We start from the raw sequence: 14,923 nt of genomic DNA on the forward strand, positions 1-14,923 counted from the left end.
ATTCATGTATTGTGCTTCTAATATTAGAAGATGATATCCAAAAAATGTTTTGTTAGGATGAATAAGGTTATGGATAACTTTTCTCCTTTATTCCCCTGCCCAAATTTAATTATATCTTCTTAAATAAAAGTATGATAAAACAAATGACCAGAGTGGAAGGAAAGAGCCAGTATCAGGAAGCTAGAGCAGGCAGCCACAAGGTTGAAACCTGGCACCTCATCTGAGCAACAGCCTGTCTCGCAGATGCACTGATCTTATCTGCCTTAAGAATAAAGAATGATGGTGTAATAAAGCTCTGGTAAAACTTGTGAGTGCTTTTGACCTTAGATATTCTGTCAGTAATCTTGGCTCTCTAGCTTACTGTGTAATCTTGGATAATTTTATTTAACGTTTGTGGTCTTCAGTTTCTTCATCTCCAAAATCAGGATAATAGTATCTTTCATGGAGTTCTTAGGAGGCTTAAATGAGATATCATGTTTAAAGAACTGATACTAACATAATGATATGTGAAGAATTCAGTATTATTATACAAGCTGTAGTATGTACTCAGTAGTATTGTACATACTGAAATGTCAAGAACTCAGTAGCTGTTAGCTAATATTACTATCATTTTTACTATTTAGTTGGTACAGAATTTTAAGAAATTATTTGGTGACTATATCTTGTTTCCTAGTGAGTTTTGGCAGATGTCAAAACAGAGAGCAAACCACTATTGTTATTGTTCAGATAGCTAGTCTTTGTTAGTATTTGTGTTTTTCATGAATGCTTGCTTGGGGTTATAATTTTATATTACATATTAAAATAGCCATTTTCCTTAATAATTTACATAAATTTAAATATTTAATGTATTATGGATTCTGCAACTACCTTCATGTTGGTTTTGAAGTCTTGGTTGAAAAACTCCTGTGAGTCAGATGTCCTGCTAAGTTCTGGGGAAACAAAGGAGAACAAAGAGGCATGCATGTACTCTATCCTCAAGGAGCTTATAGTCAGGTAGGGAGGCAGACATGTAAATAAATAATTACAGTTCGGGGTGGGAAGGGCTATTAATAACATACATGTGAATAACATAAAAAACAGGAGGGAGTGGTAAATTCTTTTTTTTAAATTAATTAATTAATTTATTTATTTATTTGTGGCTGTGTTGGGTCTTCGTTTCTGTGCGAGGGCTTTCTCTAGTTGTGGCAAGCGGGGGCCACTCTTCATCGCGGTGCGCGGGCCTCTCACTATCACGGCCTCTCTTGTTGCGGAGCACAGGCTCCAGACGCGCAGGCTCAGTAATTGTGGCTCACGGGCCCAGCTGCTCCGCGGCATGCGGGATCTTCCCAGACCAGGGCTCGAACCCGTGTCTCCTGCATTGGCAGGCAGACTCTCAACCACTGCGCCACCAGGGAAGCCCAAGGGAGTGGTAAATTCTTTATGAATAGGGAGCAAAGAAGGGAGGCTTTATGGGGAGAATTTTACCTGAAGAACATCACAGAGGACCCAAAGCCTCAATAGAGGTGTATAGAATTCTACTCAGGGGCTGCCCTCAAGAGCAGACTTCCAGAAACCTACTTTGTACCTTTTAAGGTTCTCATGCTAGACGGAGACTGGATCTCTGACGATCCAGAAGAGAAGGTTAAAAAGAAAGTTACAAGACTGTGAGTGAGTATAATCTTTGTTGTGTGCACTTTAGAGAAGGGTTTAAATTGGGAGTGGAATCTACATTAAGTTCAGTGAAATAGATGTAACATCACACTCTTATTTGGTATTTTCTTTTAAAAGCAGAAAAGAACAGGAAATAGAAGACCTTACAGCAATAAAGATCATTATAAGAAGTGATAAGTGAAAAGGTAAAGAGGAATGGCTATTTTGAGAGAGAATGAAATGCTGGAACTTCTACATAGGATAAAATAATTTAGTAAATGAGACGTCATAGTGTGAGAACCATGGGTATATAAGTTCCATGCCTTAAAAATGTCATATTTAAAAGTTAGTGAACCATATAACCTAATCAGCATTAGAGAATGGTCTCAGGTTACTGTCAGTGAATCCATTAAAGTAGATATCTTCACAGTAAATTTGAATGATAAATAAAGATACAAAATAACTAATGGTACCTGAGAAAAGAATGAAAACTTAGTATACTGAGTTTTTTTGAGTCTACTTGGCAATGAAATACGTGAAGACTGGAAGAATCACATGAAGTAGCAGAAACGACTATTTTTTTATATTAATCTCTTTTTTTTGAATTTTATGTATTTTTTTATACAGCAGGTTCTTATTAGTTATCCATTTTATACGTATATATATTTTATACGTGTATATATGTCAATCCCAATCTCTCAGTTCATCTCACCACCACCCTCCCCCCCCCCCCCCCCCCCACCGCCAGTTTCCCACCTTGGTGTCCATACATTTGTTCTCTACATCTCTGTCTCAGTTTCTGCCCTGCAGACCGGTTCATCTGTACAATTTTTCTAGGTTCCACATACATGCGTTAATATATGATATTTGTTTTTCTCTTTCTGAGTTACTTCACTCCGTATGACAGTCTCTAGATTCATCCACGTGTCTACAAATGACCCAATTTCATTCCTTTTTATGGCTGAGTGATAGTCCATTGTATATATGTACCACATCTTCTTTATCCATTCATCTGTCCATGGGCATATAGGTTGTTTCCATGACCTGGCTATTGTAAATAGTGCTGCAATGAACATTGGGGTGCATGTGTCTTTTTGATTTATGTTTTTTTGGGGGTATATGCCCAGTAGTGGGATTGCTGGGTCATATGGTAATTCTATTTTTAGTTTTTTAAGGAACCTCCATACTGTTCTCCATAGTGGCTGTATCAATTTACATTCCCACCAACAGTGCAAGAGGGTTCCCTTTTCTCCACACCCTCTCCAGCATTTGTTCTTTGTAGATTTTCTGATGATGCCCATTCTAACTGGTGTGAGGTGATACCTCATTGTAGTTTTGATTTGCATTTCTCTAATAATTAGTGATGTTGAGCAGCTTTTCATGTGCTTCTTGACCATCTGTATGTCTTCTTTGGAGAAATGTCTATTTAGGTCTTCTGCCCATTTTTGGATTGGGTTGTTTGTTTTTTTAATATTGAACTGCCTGAGCTGTTTATATATTTGGGAGATTAATCCTTTGTTGATTTGTTTGCAAATATTTTTTCCCATTCTGAGGGTTGTCTTCGTTTTGTTTATGTTTTCCTTTGCTGTGCAAAAGCTTTTAAGTTTCATTAGGTCCCATTTGTTTATTTTTGTTTTTATTTCCATTACTCTAGGAGGTGGATCAAAAAAGATCTTGCTGTGATTTATGTCAAAGAGTGTTCTTCCTATGTTTTCCTCTAAGAGTTTTATAGTGTCCGGTCTTACATTTAGGTCTCGAATCCATTTTGAGTTTATTTTTGTGTATAGTGTTAGGGCGTGTTCTAATTTCATTCTTTTACATGTAGTTGTCCAGTTTTCCCAGCACCACTTATTGAAGAGATTATCTTTTCTCCGTTGTATATCCTTGCCTCCTTTGTCATAGATTAGTTGAGCATAGGTGTGTGGGTTTATCTCTGGGCTTTCTATCCTGTTCCATTGATCTATATTTCTGTTTTTTGTGCCAGTACCATATTGTCTTGATTACTGTAGCTTTGTAGCATAGTCTGAAGTCAGGGAGTCTGATTCCTCCACCTCCATTTTTTCCCCTCAAGACTACTTTGGCTTTTCGGGGTCTTTTGTGTCTCCATACAAATTTTAAGATTTTTTGTTCTAGCTCTGTAAAAAATGCCATTGGTAATTTGATAGGGATTGCATTGAATCTGTAGATTGCTTTGAGTAGTATAGTCATTCTCACAATATTGATTCTTCCAATCCAAGAACATGGTATATCTCTGCATCTGTTTGTATCATCTTTAATTTCTTTCATCAGTGTCTTATGGTTTTCTGCATACAGGTCTTTTGTCTCCCTAGGTAGGTTTATTCCTCGGTATTTTATTCTTTTTGTTGCAGTGGTAAAAGGGAGTGTTTCCTTAATTTCTCTTTCAGATTTTTCATCATTAGTGTATAGGAATGCAAGAGATTTCTGTGCATTAATTTTGTATCCTGCAACTTTGCCAAATTCATTGGTTAGCTCTAGTAGTTTTCTGGTGGCATCTTTACGATTCTCTATGTATAGTATCATGTCATCTGCAAACAGTGACAGTTTTACTTTTTCTTTTCCAATTTGTATTCCTTTTATTTCTTTTTCTTCTCTGATTGCTGTGGCTAGGACTTCCAAAACTATGTTGAATAATAGTGCTGAGAGTGGACATCCTTGTATTGTTCCTGATCTTAGAGGAAGTGCTTTCAGTTTGTCACCATTGAGAATGATGTTTGTTGTGGGTTTGTCACATATGACCTTTATTACGAGGAGGTAGTTTCCCTCTTTGCCCACTTTCTGGAGAGTTTTTATCAGAAATGGGTGTTGAATTTTGTCAAAAGCTTTTTCTGCATCTATGGAGATGATCATAAGGTTTGTCTTCTTCATTTTGTTAATATGGTGTATCACATTGATTGATTTGCATATATTGAAGAATCCTTGCATCCCTGGGATAAATCCCACTTGATCGTGGTGTATGATCCTTTTAATGTGTTGTTGGATTCTGTTTGCTAGCATTTTGCTGAGGAGTTTTGCATCTGTATTCATCAGTGATATTGGTCTGTAATTTTCTTTTTTTGTAGTATCTTTGTCTGGTTTTGGTATCAGGGTGATGGTGGCCTCATAGAATGAGTTTGGGAGTGTTCCTTCCTCTGCAATTTTTTGGAAGAGTTTGAGAAGGATGGGTGTTAGCTCTTCCGTAAATGTTTGATAGAATTCACCTGTGAAGCCATCTGGTCCTGGACTTTTTGTTGGAAGGTTTTTAGTCACGGTTTCAATTTCATTACTTGTGATTGTTCTGTTCATGTTTTCTGTTGCTTCCTGGTTCAGACTTGGAAGGTTAGACCTTTCCAAGAATTTGTCCATTTCTTCCAGGTTGTCCATTTTATTGGCATAGAGTTGCTTGTAGTAGTTTCTTAGGATTCTTTGTATTTCTGCGGTGTCTGTTGTAACTTCTCCTTTTTCATTTCTAATTTTATTGATTTGAGTCCTCTCCCTCTTTTTCTTGATGAGTCTGGCTAATGGTTTTTCAATTTTGTCTATCCTCTCAAAGAACCAGCTTTTAGTCTTATTGATCTTTGCTGTTGTTTTCTTTGTTTCTATTTCATTTATTTCTGCTCTGATCTTTATGATTTCTTTCCTTCTACTAACTTTGGGTTTTGTTTCTTCTTCTTTCTCTAGCTCCTTTAGGTGTAAGGTTATATTGTTTATTTGAGATTCTTCTTGTTTCTTGAGGTAGGCTTGTATAGCTATAAACTTCCCTCTTAGAACTGCTTTTGCTGCATCCCATAGGTTTTGGATCGTCAGAAACGACTATTTTAAAATGTAACATGAGGTGGAATTAGCACACACATGGAGAGAGTTCATTGGTAGAGCTAAGAAAGACAATTTAAGACTAGATGGATCCTTAAAAAAAATTTATCATTCAAGTGCAAGAAGATGTCTTTTGTGTGGATAAATGCATTTGGGAAATCAGTGGAAGCTCTGGTAGGAATTCTGGGCTTTAGAATTACACCAATTGCTTTCAAACTTAGTAGTGTTCCACACTAAGGAATACATTTTATAATGTGTGTGTACCTGAATCAAAGATTTCTTACTATGTGGTTATATTGTGCTCTGCTTTATTTTTTGACAAAGCTGGTCATGACTCACCAAAATGATTTTCTGAACACTTATGGGTCATTCTCCACAGCTTGAAAAAGTGCTGAGTTACAGTCTAGGAAAGAAAGAGACTTGAGTTTTTGAAGTCTTCCTTGAAGAAGCTGGCTATTAAGAAGGTACTTATTCTGTCCTTGTTCGAAACATATTGGGTGCTATTTTAGTTATACAGTAGTTCCTCCTTATCTGTGAGGGATACTTTCCAAGATCCCCAGTGGATGTCTGAAAGTGCAGATAATACTGAACTCTGTACTGTTTTATTCTATACATATATACCTATGATAAAGTTTAATTGATAAATTAGGCACAGTAAGAGAATATCTGAATTTCCAGCATCACTACTCTTGCACTTTTGGGTCATTGTTAAGTAAAATAAGGGCTGCTTAAACACATGTACTGCCATACTGAGACAGCCCATCTGATAACCCAGAAGGCTGCTAAATGACTAAAGGGCAGGTAGAGTATACTGTGTGGATGTGCTGTGGACAAAGGGATGATTTACATCCAGGCAGGAGGGAGTGGGTTGGTGTGAGTTTATATCCCAGGCAGGAGAGAGCGGGTTGGTGTGAGTTTTCATGACACTACTCAGAAATCAAAAAGCTTAGAAAAGCATGCAATTTAAAACTTAGGAATTGTTCATTCTGGAATTTTCCATGTAATATTTTCAGACCGTGGTTGACCACTGGTAACAAACTGCAGAAAGCAAAACTTTCTAAGGTGGAGCACTACTGTACCAACCAAAAGGGCCCAAAGAAGGCAACTGAAATGGATCTCAAGATTCAGGGGTTTGGTCTTTGACTCTTCCTTGAGTCCCCTTGCTGCATAATTCAGGGCTGTGTGTCTTTCTAGTTTGGTTATTTTGTTTGCTCCCAAACTCAGTACTATTTAGAATTTATAAACCACTTTTTAACTTAGATGTAGAAAAGGTATCATTCTCTAACTTTCTAAAAAGGAATATTCATGTAGAGAATAAATGAGGTTGAATGATTATGAGAGGTGAACTATGATAATAAAAACAGACATTTTGATATAGAAAGATGTAGCTTTGAAAAAGAGTTCAGACTGTAAAAAATCATGAATTACATGGCTGAAGTGAATGTTTCTTCAAACTCCAGTGTGACAGAATGAAGCATGAAGTCAATAAAAGGCAAACTTTGGTGAACCTATGGAACCTGCCAGCTTCAGAAATTATGCTAGAAAAAATAAATTTAGAGAAATTTTGATCTACTCATGATTGACAGATGTTGAGTGGGTAACTACAGAAAGCTATCTAGCAATTAATGAGTTGTCCCTTTTTCTGTCATAAGATATCTATCCCCTGGTGTCTTTCAGAGACTGAATCTGGGTTTAAGCCCGTTGTGGCAAATCTTTAATGGAAGAGGGGTGGAGGAAGCAAAGTAGAGTAGGATCTAGGCTTTTTGATTTCTGAGGTGCTCTGTAATGGGGGTGGTTGGAGGAGAGGAGGTCTGAATGCAGAAGGAAGCAGCTTGAAAACCAGTTGAGCCTAGCCTATTCTAGAGTGTTTTAGAATATCCTATTCTAGAATAGGCTAGAAGAATTCACGTTAAGTAAATTGTAGACTTCCTAAATTTATAGAATTTCGCTTTCGTAATAAGTGAAATTATGATTATGCTGTGTCCTTTCTGGTAGAAGGTAAATGTGTAGTCTGTTGAATACAAATTCTCAGGCTGTCTCACCATATATAACTATAAACATATAAGTGTTTAAGGTCAGCGAACTTTTGTCATAATAAAGCTACTGTTGTGTGTATGTGAAGAGTTATTTAAAAAAGATTACTTTTTAATCATTGGACAGAAATGAGCTTTTAAAATTAGATTCCATATAACTTTTTGTTACCAAAGTTATCTTTTTTTAAAAAATTGCTCTGAACATGAACAATTTCCTCTATTTATTTGTTTATTTATTTATTTATTTTTGGCTTTGTTGGGTCTTCGTTCCTGCATGTGGGCTTTCTCTAGTTGCGGCGAGCGGGGGCAACTCTTCGTTGTGGTGCACGTGCTTCTCATTGTGGTGGCTTCTCTTCTTGTAGAGCACAGGATCTAGGCGTGCGGGCTTCAGGAGTTGTGGCTCACGGGCTCTAGAGCGCAGGCTCAGTAGTTGTGGTGCACGGGCCCACTTGCTCCGTGGCATGTGGGATCTTCCTGGAGCAGGGATCAAACCTGTGACCCCTGCATTGGTAGGTGGATTCTTTTTTTAAAAAAAAATTTAATTAATTAATTAATTTATTTATTTATGGCTGTGTTGGATCTTTGTTTCTGTGCGAGGGCTTTCTCTAGTTGTGGCAAGCGGGGGCCACTCTTCATCACAGTGCGCGGGCCTCTCACTATCGTGGGGTAGGCGGATTCTTAACCACTGCACTACCAGGGAAGTCCTGCTGTATGGTTTTTAGAAGATGCTTCTTTCTTGTTTTTAGATGTGAACCCTTTCTTGTTAATTGATTACAGAGTACCTTGCCTTAGAGCTTCCTATGATAAACAGGTCAGTCCTGGGGCAACTGGTAGGGGCCTTGGCCTTTCTGGGCTTGTCTGCTTATGTAGGCATGCCTTACAAATAGGATCCATCATTTTCTACGAGTGAAATGAAAAAGGTTGGGAGGCACTGCCTTAGTGTGCTTCTCAGCCTGTAAGTGGTCTTGATATAGACATGGAAAATTAAAAATTATGAATGATAAATAATCAAAAACTTGAGAATTAAACTGGATTTGCATTTATTTTATCAGTTTTTATTAACAGTTATTGTAGTATGTTCTCTACTAAGCACCAGCACTGTTATTTTCCAAGTGCCTACAAAACTTAGCATTTGTCATAAAATAACTATGATCTTGGACTTAGTCTACAGTTAAGTCTTGTAAGTGGGTTCTTTAACCAATAGATTGTAATACAGTCTTCCCTCACAATTAAATACAGAATGCAATTTATTGCAGTTTGTCTTTTGCTGAATAGTAGGTATTTTTTAAAGGTGTACTACCAACTGGAGATTTAATTCACATTTACTAGTTCTTGACAGGTCTTTTCTGTTAAAAAAAAATTATATTTTTTGCAGCATTATTCTGGCTCATAGCTGAATTCATTTAATAAATATTTGAGTGCTTGTGTTCCAGGTACTGTATTAAGGACTAAGAATACAGTAGTGAACAAGATTGGCAGGAGGTACTGGCAAGCTTGGCATGGAGCAGAAAGGGGATGGGAGGTACTGAACAAAATCTGTAGACAGTTAACATTAGTGGTAAGTGGCATGAAGAAAATAAGGGTTATTTGATGGCGGTAGGGGAGTGGGGTCTTCTGACTAGGGTGGAGAGAGAAGGTGTCTCTAAAGGGGTCTTTTAGGTGAAGACCTTAATGATGTGAAAAAGCCAACTTGCTCGTTTCTGGAGGTTTTTGCCTTCTAGATGAAGGGAACAGAAAGTTCAAAAGTGCTGAGGTGTGAAGCTTGGCATGTTCAGAAAGAAGTTTAGCTTTTATTCTGAGTCTTATACAGGGGAGGGAAATGATAAGTTGCATTTTTAAGATTGCCCTGGCTGCTTCTATGAGCCACATCATTTCAGGCTAGTGAGTTGTTCAAAGGAGTCTTCCTCTTTAATTGGGGAAAAAGGTCTAGGGAAAAGAGAAGCTTGTAGATGCCCCTAAAAAGTGACCTCATGGTAATGAAGGGATAGAGTTAGGAGTGTGTTGGGGCTTGGGTAGAGGTGCCAGAAATGGGAGGCAGTGCGTCATGGCCCTGCCACTTGAAGGGTGTAGGATTTTTGTCCTGCCCCTCCCCTTTGCATAAATAAAATAGGCTTATAGATGTTTGTAGTAAATAGTAAAATAAAAAAGCAAAAAGTAAACATATATAAAAAGTAAAAATTTCCTAATCATCTTGCTGAAATATTGGTACTTTATTATTCTATATTTTCTCACTTCTTTATTTTTATTTTTTAAATTAAAAAAAATAGGTTTGTGTTACTTTAAAAAAAATAAATTTATTTATTTTACTTATTTTTTAATTTTTGGCTGCGTTGGGTCTTCATTGCTGCGCACAGGCTTTTCTCTAGTTGCGGCGAGCGGGGGCTACTCTTTGTTGCGGTGCACGGGCTTCTCATTGCGGTGGCTTCACTTGTTGCGGAGCACAGGCTCTAGGCGTGTAGGCTTCAGTAGTTGTGGCACGCAGGCTCAGTAGTTGTGGCGCACAGGCTTAGTTGCTCCACGGCATGTGGGATCGTCCCGGACCAGGGCTCAAACCCGTGTCCCATGCACTGGCAGGCGGATTCCTAACCACTGCGGCACCAGGGAAGCCCCTCTCACTTCTCTGTGACTCTAGATTTCCCTCCTTCTTTCTAGATTAGTATGAAAGAGGTTCAAACTACATTTGTCATTTTTTGTTTTGTCTTGGGTAGCTTTTTCCACCTTTGCACATACAGATCTACTTTACTTATCACGTGGGAATTAGTATGATTTGTTTAATTCCCTATTGTTAAGTATTTGGTCTTTTCCCCAGTTTTTTAAGGATATGAACAATGCTCTAATGAAGATGCTTATACATATATCTTTATACACTTTCCTTATACTTCTGTAGGATAAATTCCTAGAGTGATATTGAATTACCAGATCAGTCTTTAAGAATGTTTCAAAAAAAAAAAAAAAAAAGAATGTTTCAAAACTTTAATAGTTTTTTACCATATTCTCCTCCAAAACAGTTGAGCCAAGACTCTGAGAGTAATGCCAGGTAGTGGTCTTAAGTCTCTAAACTTCTCTAGTTTTCTCAGCTGTCAGCTAAGAATAGTTAATATCTATTGTCCTCTTTTGCTTCAGGCATGTGATGTGAGAAAGAGCATAGTACATAATGCATATTCAGACAGAAACTTCTGGTTAAGAACAAGATGTTTGGATTAACTCTAGGCCATTTTAGCTCTGACTAAATGATTTCAAGTGTCAGTGTTATATATGAGAAGGTTAAGGGCTTTGGAGTCAGATAGAGCTGCGCAATTCTGAATCCCACCTCTGCCCGCTAAAGCTCGACTGTAAAAATAGGGATGTAATTCCTACCTAGAGTATCCTCTAAGGATCAGGTTGGGTAATATGAGTGGGATGTATGCAGTATATACTGTTTCATAATAGTAGGCACCTAGTAAATGGTAACTATTGCTAATAATGCTAATAATAAGATAAAACAAGTTTCTGAAGGAGTAAGGCTTGAGAAGGATGGGATTCCCTGTCAGCCTCACTGTTTTCTACAGGAGGAAATAAATACCTCTCACTTCTGCATGGTTGCTGACTCCCAATCAGCATCAGGGCATTGCACGTCCTCACTGCAGAGTATCTGACTTACTGTCATTGTGTGACTATCTATGGACTTTCATTACAGTGTTCTTGTTGCCCGATTAACACATTTGATTATTTTTTGTTAGGTAACTGTCTCTCCTTGCTTCGGTTTATAAGCTTTGTTTCTGCACTAAAACTGAACTCCGAATATGTTGGAAAGTTCATGTACTTTAAATATAAACAGATACAGAATCTGGTTAGTTCACCTATCAACTGGGTGTTCTTGGGCAAGTAGCATGGTTTTTCTGTGCCTTATTTGTTTAAAAAATAAAGGGTGGTTGGAGGAAGGGATTTAAAATCTTTTGGGGTCCTTACACAGATTAAATGAGATTATATATTAAGTGTCTAACATATCCTAGAATACTAGTTTCTTTTTCTTCTTCAAAGGCAGAAAGTTATGGCTTACACTTTTTTTTTTAAATTTCTCATAGTACTGATGTGTTCCTCATACTCAAGTGTAGTTGCTCATGCTTAATACACAGTAACAAAAGAAGGAGAGAAGTGGAATTGAAAAAGTATTGGGTTGACCAAAAAGTGCTTTCGGTTTTCAAGTAAAAGTAAAAGACACATTTTTCATTTTCACCAAGAACTTTATTGAACAGTGTATTCACCGTTTTGTTCCACTACCTTCTGCCAATTTTTCAGGCAACTTCATAATTCCATCTTCCCAAAACTCTTTATATTTTTGAGCAAAGAACTGTTCCAGGTGCCTTTTACAGTCTTTCAGGGAATTGAAATTTTTTCCATTAAGAGAATTTTGTAAAGACCTAAATAAATGGAAATCTGAAGGTGCAATGTCTGGTGAATACAGCAGATGAATCAAAACTTCCCAGCCAAGCTGTAACAGTTTTTGCCTGGTCATCAAAGAAACATGCAGTCTTGCATTATCCTGATGGAAGATTATGCGTTTTCTGTTGACTAATTCTGGACGCTTTTTGTCGAGTGCTGCTTTCAGTTGGTCTAATTGGGAGCAGTACTTGTTGGAATTAATCGTTTGGTTTTCCGGAGGGAGCTCATAATAGAGAACTCCCTTCCAATCCCACCATATACACAACATCACCTTCTTTGGATGGAGACCGGCCTTTGGTGTGGTTGGTGGTGGTTCATTTTGCTTGCCCCACAATCTCTTCCGTCCCACATTATTGTACAGTATCCACTTTTCATCGCCCGTCACAATTTGTTGTAAAAACAATGTTTTCATCACATTTAAGTAGAGAATTGCACGCGGAAATATGGTCAAGAAGGTTTTGTTCGCTCAACTTATGTGGAACCCAAACATCAAATCGATTAACATAACCAAGCTGGTGCAAATGATTTTCAGTGCTTGATTTGGATATTTTGAGTATGTCGGCCATTTCCCACGTGGTACGACGTTGATTGTTCTCAGTTACCGTCTCGATTTGATCGCCATCAACTTCAACTGGTCTGTCCGACTGTGGAGCATCGTCCAGCGAGAAATCTCCAGCACGAAACTTCGCAAACCGCTTTTGACACGTCTGATCAGTCACAGCACCTTCTCCATATACTGCACAAATCTTTTTTGGCATTTCAATTACATTTTTACCTTTTTTGAAATAATAAAGCATAATATGCCGAAAATGTTGCTCTTTTCCTTCCATCTTCAACATTAACATGGCTACACAAAAATTCACCAATTTTGATGAGTCTTGTTTTAAATGCACGCTGATATGACAGCTGTCACATACAGTCTAACAAAATTGTTTCAAATGAAGTTAAAGACAACTAAGTGCTATTAGAGCCATCTTATGGAAGAAACCGAATGAAACTTTTGGCCCACCCATTATTAGAATAAGAAGTCAAGAGACCTGGGCTTATAGTTCCAGGTTGGCTTTTAACTGGTGGTATAACCCTTGATGAGTCTTTAGATCTTTAATCCCCATTTTGCTAATTTTTGAGTCGTCTATGAAATATTCTGTGGAAATATACTAAAATAGAAGTTTTCTGAGTAATTTATTTAAGCAGAAGATGTCACCTACAAGAAAGCCCACATACTACTGTTTTCACAATTACTCTGTATATTGTATTGTTGAGTTAATTACTTTTGTTCAAGAATTCTAATTATTTGTCTATTTATTTATTTATTTTTTACCAGGTTTAAGTATTGTGTAAGCTGCATCAATGGAGCACATACAGGGGGCCTGGAAGACGATCAGCAATGGTTTTGGATTCAAAGATGCGGTGTTTGATGGCCCCAGCTGCATCTCCCCTACAATAGTTCAGCAGTTTGGCTATCAGCGTCGGGCATCAGATGATGGCAAACTTACGGACCCTTCTAAGACAAGCAACACTATCCGTGTTTTTTTGCCAAACAAGCAAAGAACAGTGGTATGTGAACATTCCTCTCAGAAAATGTAGTTGTCCATCACCCTGTAGAAAATGTTATGGATCATGTTGCCCATCTTATAGGCAGGCAAGATATTCACTGTCACTTTGAGTCGTCATTCATTTTAAAATTTTATTTTAGTGTTTTGTAGTTGTACCTGTTTTGTTTTGTTTTTAATTGAGGTATAGTTGATTTACAATATTGTGTTAGTTTCAGGTGTACAGTAAAGTGATTCTGATATTTTATATATATATATATATATATATGTATATAATTTCAGATTATTTTCCATTCTAGGTTATTACAAGATATTGAATAGTTCTCTGTGTTATACAGTAAATCCTTGTTGCTTATCTATTTTACGTATAGTAGTTTGTGTCTTTTAATCCCATACTCCTAATTTATCCCACCTTTCCCCTTTGGTAACAGTAAGTTTGTTTTCTATATCTGTGAGTCTATTTTGATTTTGTGTATAGATTGATCTGTATTATTTCTAGATTCCACATTTAAGTGATAATCATGTAATATATGTTTTTTCTGTCTGACTGACTTCACTTAGTATGGTATTCTTTTTTTAAGTATTTATTTGGCTGTGCTGGGTCTTAGTTGCAGCACGTGGGATCTTTAGTTGCGGCATGTGGGATCAAGTTCCCTGACCAGGAATTGAACCCGGGCCCCTTGCATTGGGAGCTCGGCGTCTTAACCACGGGACCACCAGGGAAATCCCAGTATGATATTCTTCAGTGGCAATATTTCATTTTTTTTTTTTTTATGGCTGAGTAATATTCCATTGGTGGGCACTGGGGTTGTTTCCATGTCTTGCCTATTGTAAATAGTGCTGCTATCAACTGGGGTGCATGTATCTTTTCGAATTAGAGTTTTCATCTTTTCTGGATAGATGCCCAGGAGTGGTGGGATTGCTGGATCATATGGTCACTCTAGTTTTAGTTTTGTTTTTGTTTTTAATAAATTTATTTATTTATTTTCGGCCGTGTTGGGTCTTTGTTGCTGCATGCAGGCTTTTTTTTTCTAGTTGTGGTGAGCGGGGGCTACTCTTCGTTTGCAGTGTGCGGTCTTCTCATTGCAGTGGCTTGTCTTGTTGTGGAGTGTGGGCTCTAGGGCACGTGGGCTTCAGCAGTTGTGGTGTGCAGGCTCAGTAGTTGTGGCTCGAGTGCTCTAGAGCTTAGTAATTGTGGCGCATGGGCTTAGTTGCTCTGCAACATGTGGGATCTTCCTGGACCAGGGCTCGAACCCGTGTCCCCTGCATTGGCAGGTGGATTCTTTAACCACTGCACCACCAGGGAAGTCCCTAGTTTTAGTTTTTTAAGGAACCTCCATACTCTTTTCCATAGTGTGTGCACTAATTTACATTCCCACCAACAGTGTAATAGGGTTCCACTTAGGGTCTTTGTTAATTGGCTTTCCAGTTGCAGATTTTATTGCTTTATGTTCCTTTCACACCCCTTGCTTTATC

General features: G+C 37.8%; 1 protein-coding gene across 1 annotated transcript in view; it reads left to right on the forward strand.

Annotated features, from left to right (window-relative positions):
* The window catches only part of RAF1 (Raf-1 proto-oncogene, serine/threonine kinase), a 71,922-nt gene that overhangs the window by 29,101 nt on the left and 27,898 nt on the right, over positions 1-14,923 (forward strand). Inside the window, exon 2 of the mRNA XM_068557261.1 lies at positions 13,219-13,451. Within this exon, the coding sequence (XP_068413362.1) occupies positions 13,245-13,451 (207 nt within the window). The 5' untranslated portion in view covers positions 13,219-13,244. The remainder of the gene's footprint in view (positions 1-13,218; positions 13,452-14,923) is intronic.

Source organism: Eschrichtius robustus, chromosome 12, assembly GCF_028021215.1.
Source record: "Eschrichtius robustus isolate mEscRob2 chromosome 12, mEscRob2.pri, whole genome shotgun sequence".
NCBI lineage: Eukaryota > Metazoa > Chordata > Mammalia > Artiodactyla > Eschrichtiidae > Eschrichtius > Eschrichtius robustus.